Source organism: Penaeus chinensis, chromosome 31, assembly GCF_019202785.1.
Source record: "Penaeus chinensis breed Huanghai No. 1 chromosome 31, ASM1920278v2, whole genome shotgun sequence".
In the NCBI taxonomy this organism is placed as follows: Eukaryota; Metazoa; Arthropoda; class Malacostraca; order Decapoda; family Penaeidae; genus Penaeus; species Penaeus chinensis.
Genome location: NC_061849.1, coordinates 18,573,177 through 18,578,176, shown reverse-complemented (window position 1 = coordinate 18,578,176; position 5,000 = coordinate 18,573,177). Strand labels below are relative to the sequence as shown.

Below are 5,000 nucleotides of genomic sequence, written 5' to 3'. Positions count from 1 at the left end.
TTTATCATTTGGAATACAGAAAAGACAACCTTCATCAAAACCACCATCGACTTGGGCAGAGAATATCCTAATAAAAAACAAAAACAAAAAAATATGTAGTCCAAATCATGCGATTGCTTTTATCAATTGGCTTGTACCCAGTGTATTCAAAGAAAATGTAAATTGTGTGTCTATATATATATATATATATATATATATATATATTCATATATTTATATATGTATGTATGTATGTATGTATGTATGTATGTATGTATGTATGTATGTATGTATGTATGTATGTATGTATGTATGTATGTATGTATGAATGTCTGCATATAAAGTAAAAGACCCAAATAATAATAACAAAGAAAAACAAAAAAATCTAATAATAATAATAAGAGAGAGCTGGAAGGTGTTATATTTCCTTCTTGGGTTCGTCCTTGGCCAGGTCTATGTACGAGGTGGACTTGCGTATCCCGAAGGTGGGCTCACCGATGGAGTAGAAGTAGGCTAAGCAAAGGAGACACATAGCTGCTCGGAGGGCCACGACCATTGCCAGGCGGTACTCATCCACGGCGTCCGCGTCGTCCTGTTGGGATGGATTCGTACAGATTGTGGATTTTGAGGTTCAGCGGGATATGGGTGGTGGAGCTGAGGCATGTTATTCACTTAGGAATGGATAGAGATATGATATTGGAAATAAGATGAGGATAATGTTGGCACTGAGGTATGTTATTCACACAGGAATGGATATAGATATGAATGCTGGAAATAACATGAGGATAAAGTTTAGGGTTCGTGGGTGACCCTGAAGGTGACACATCAGTGGTGCACCTCGGGATTCTTTTAGACCGGGGGTGCTTAGCGTGGGGTCCATGGAGGGATTCCATGGTGTCCGTGGGGATCAGATAAAAGATAATATTAAATATATATCATTTGCTATAATATTTTGTGTATCTCATGTATGTATATGGCAATCAAATATCGTTAAATAAATTACATAATACACATCGGATGCAAAGTTGTGCTTATGTGAGTATTTCAGGGGAAGGGGGGGAGGGGGCATCATATTCTTAAAGGGGTCCATGTTAAGAACCACGGTTTTAAACTAAAATATTGGGCAACTTGACAGACCAAGAATGATTTTAGAACATTCATAAGAATATGCATTTTACTGATGTTAAAATCATTTAAATATGACTCGCTGTAATTGGTTTACATAATAAACAATAATTATAATTGTTATAGCAGTAACACAACAACAACAACAATAATAATAATAATAATAATAATAATAATAATAATAATAATAATAATAATAATAATAATAATATTGATAATAATAATAATAATAATAATAATAATAATAATAATAATAATAATAATAATAATAATAATAATGATAATGATAAAACTACAATTAATTTTGTATTCCTCCTATAGTTAGTCTTGTTTGTGATTGGCTTTCATTTTTTCCTTTGGTTTTGAAACATACTTTTTCACTGCTTTATAAATATTCCCGTGCCATTACTTAGATGACCATCTTTACGACACAACGATTATGAATGCGAACATGGAGTCATCTCAGGCTGACGCGAAATCCAATTAACTGATCAAACCCCTTTACCGCTTCCAACGCTTGTCACTGCGGTTGGCCCATATTAATTATAATTATCCTCATCTGTATGCAATAATTTTTTTCTTATGACTAATCATCTTTTTATTATCATCTTTACAATCACACATTTTCTTGCCTCTTACTTACTTACTTCCTACGTACAGTCTAATCTTTATTCCTCCCAATCATACTCTCCGTTCATCTTAATAGTCGTGCTTACTCTTATCAATCTTTACTCATCACACCCTTTTCTACACATTCTCTTATCTCTCCCCTTCCTACCCATCCTGTTATCGCCTCCCTTCCTACCCATCATCTTATCGCCCGCCTTCCTACCCATCCTCTTATCGTCTCCCTTCCTACCCATCCCCTCATCGCCTTCCTTCCTTCCCATGCTCTTATCGTCTCCCTTCCTACCCATCCTCTTATCGCCTCCCTTCCTACCCATCCTCTTATCAACCCCTTTCCTAGCCATCCTCTTATGGCCTCCCTTCCTTCCCACCCTCTTTTAAATTCCCTCTTCTTCCCTCTCGTCCTGCAGGCTCCCACGCACCTCGGTGAAGGCGGCGGCACCAGCTACACAGACAGCAAGGACGTGGTAGGTTATCATGGAGAGCAGCATCGTCCGAGCGTAGTGCTTGTCCGAGGTTCCTAAGAGCGACCAGACGAACACACACAGGCCTGTTGGTTTAGAGTGGGTTAGTAGGATGAAATGAAAGGGTTTGAGGCATCGTTTTTTTTTTTTTTTTTTTTTTTGGTGTGTATTGATCTGAATGTGGGACGTCCCTGTAGGATAATCTTAAGTTGCTTTGTTGCACCATAAGAACAGATGAGTGAAGGGGAGGGTGAAAGGGAGAGGAGAGGGAAATGGAGGGTGAAAGGGAAAGTGAAAGGGAGAGGGAGAGGAAAAGGGAGAGTGGAAGGGAAAGGAAGAGGGAGAGGAAGAGGGAAATGGAGAGTGAAGGGGAGACTGAAAGGGAAAGAGAGAGGGAAATGGAAAGTGAAGGGGAGAGGGAGAGGAAAAGGGAGAATGAAAGGGAGAGGGAGAGGGAGAGGGAGAGGAAAAGAAAGAGTGAAAGGGAGAGGGAGAGGAAAATGGAGAGTGAAGGGGAGAGGGTAAGCAAAAGGTAGAGAAAGAGGGAAAGGGGAAAAAAGTGCGAAAGGGAGAGGGAGAAGAAAAGGGATAGTGAAAGGAAGAGAGAGAGGAAAATGGAGAGGGAAATGGAGAGTGAAAGGGAGAGGTAGAGGGAAATGGAGAGTGAAGGGTAAAGAGAGAGATATAGGAGAAAAAAACAACTGACTGACCGGCCAGGGCGGCACCAGCGACCCGAGCGGCGGGCGTGGCGTCCTCATCCAGATGCGGCGTGACGCCCAAAGACGAGGCGATGGAGGGCGCGAGAAGGAGCAGAACGGCTTCCATGGTTACGCCCGCGCCCATGATCACGTGGGCGCTCCAGAAGCCCTTGGGGAGCTTGACGTAGAGGTGCTCATTGTGACCCAACACCTGCGAGATCTGCGGGAGAGAGCGAGCGGGTTTCTTTACCTTCGTGGGAGAGGATCGTTGGCGTCAGGGCTGCATATACAGCATTTACAGCAGTTAAAAAATTGAGACAGTTAAGTGTGTGTGTGTGTATTCATTACTTACCTTACACACACACACACACACACACACATACACACACACACACACACACACACACACACACACACATACAAATATATAATAATAATGATAATGATAATGATAATGATAATAATAAATAATGATAATGATAATGATAATGATAATGATAATGATAATGATAATGATAATGATAATGATAATGATAATGATAATAATGATAATGATAATGATAATGATAATGATAATAATTCAGGGTTAAGTGATAGACCCCTGTGACATCAGTCAAATTTGTATATAGTGTTTCTAAATAACCTTAGACGAGAACACAGCCACTGGACCACACTCACTCCCGCACTACAATTACTACTATTACTGTTATTACTATTTATACTATTACTATTATTAATGTTATTACTATTTATACTATTACAATTATTAATGTTATTACTATCATCGCTCATACATGAACCACAAAAGAAAATAAGGCAATAAACAATACACTCCGACCACAAATACACAACATTGCTCTGCACACATCGAACAGTATTACAATCAGGGTTTACAACCGTAGACTTCGACCAGACTCGCAGCTGAGATGTTTACGCTTATGAGCTGATTAAATTTTCCCTCTCTCCCGCGCTAAAATTGAATGATGGATCACCATTTGTTGGGTAATAAGATTATATAGTTCGGGAGAGCTTCGGCCAAAAGGCTTCCCGGACAGTTTTGAGTTGCGAGAGTTGGGTAATATAACAATTTTGTTTATTCGTTTATTTTCCGTTATGGGTCGATCGTGCATCCTGGATCGCCGGGGATCAAAGGAGGGTTGGATATTTTTAGCATCACCGCGTTGCATTTTTTCCTATCGGTTCATATTTTATCTAATTATTCATTGTTATCTAGTTTTTATTCGCTGAGTGTCGAAATAGATGGGCGAGGACAAACAGTCTGAAACACTAGTCTCGAAAATCTCGTGGGAGGATTATTAATACGTATATATATATGTGTATATGTGTATATATATATATATATATATATATATATATATATATATATATATACGTATGTATATATACGCACACACACGTACACGTGTGTGTGTGTGTTTGTGTACTTAAGTGTGTGTATATATATAATTATATATATATTAGTTTCAAGGTTCCACCGTATGTATACATACATATACATATATATATATACATATATATATATTTATTTATATACACGTATATATAAATATATATATATATATATATATATATTTATATACATGTATATATATATATATATATATATATTTATATACACGTATATATATATATATATATATATATATATATATATGCATGTATGTATGTATGTATGTATGTATGTATGTATGTATGTATGTATGTATGTATGTATGTATGTATGTATGTATGTATGTATGTATGTATGTATATATGTATGTATGTATGTATGTATGTATATACACATACACAATAACGTGTACACATACTACAAAGTGATATTGTTTTCATTCGCCTAACTATATTTACTCTTTAAGTAAAGCGGTGGCTCCTTGAAACTAACCCATAATGCGTATCATATTTTAATCATGACATTAGCCTCCCCGTCATGTGTTGCAAATAACATTCCTTTGTGTGCATGGAAGATGATGCAACATAACCGTCACGCTATCAGAAAGAATTTATGCATGTCAGACAAAGCCCCGACGTCACAAAGAACAATGCCTATAAATCAGAAAAAAATACCCCATTATCTTCAGAAGACGTAC

General features: G+C 37.4%; 1 protein-coding gene across 1 annotated transcript in view; it reads right to left on the bottom strand.

Moving 5' to 3' along the window:
- Window positions 1-4,022, bottom strand: part of LOC125042077 — a 16,418-nt gene extending 12,396 nt beyond the window's left edge. Inside the window, exons 1-4 of the mRNA XM_047637542.1 lie at window positions 3,885-4,022; window positions 2,905-3,142; window positions 2,153-2,280; window positions 474-570 (exon numbers count right to left, since the gene is read on the bottom strand). Coding sequence (XP_047493498.1) covers window positions 474-570; window positions 2,153-2,280; window positions 2,905-3,142; window positions 3,885-4,022 — 601 coding nt within the window. The remainder of the gene's footprint in view (window positions 1-473; window positions 571-2,152; window positions 2,281-2,904; window positions 3,143-3,884) is intronic.
- Window positions 4,023-5,000: the final 978 nt, after the last annotated feature.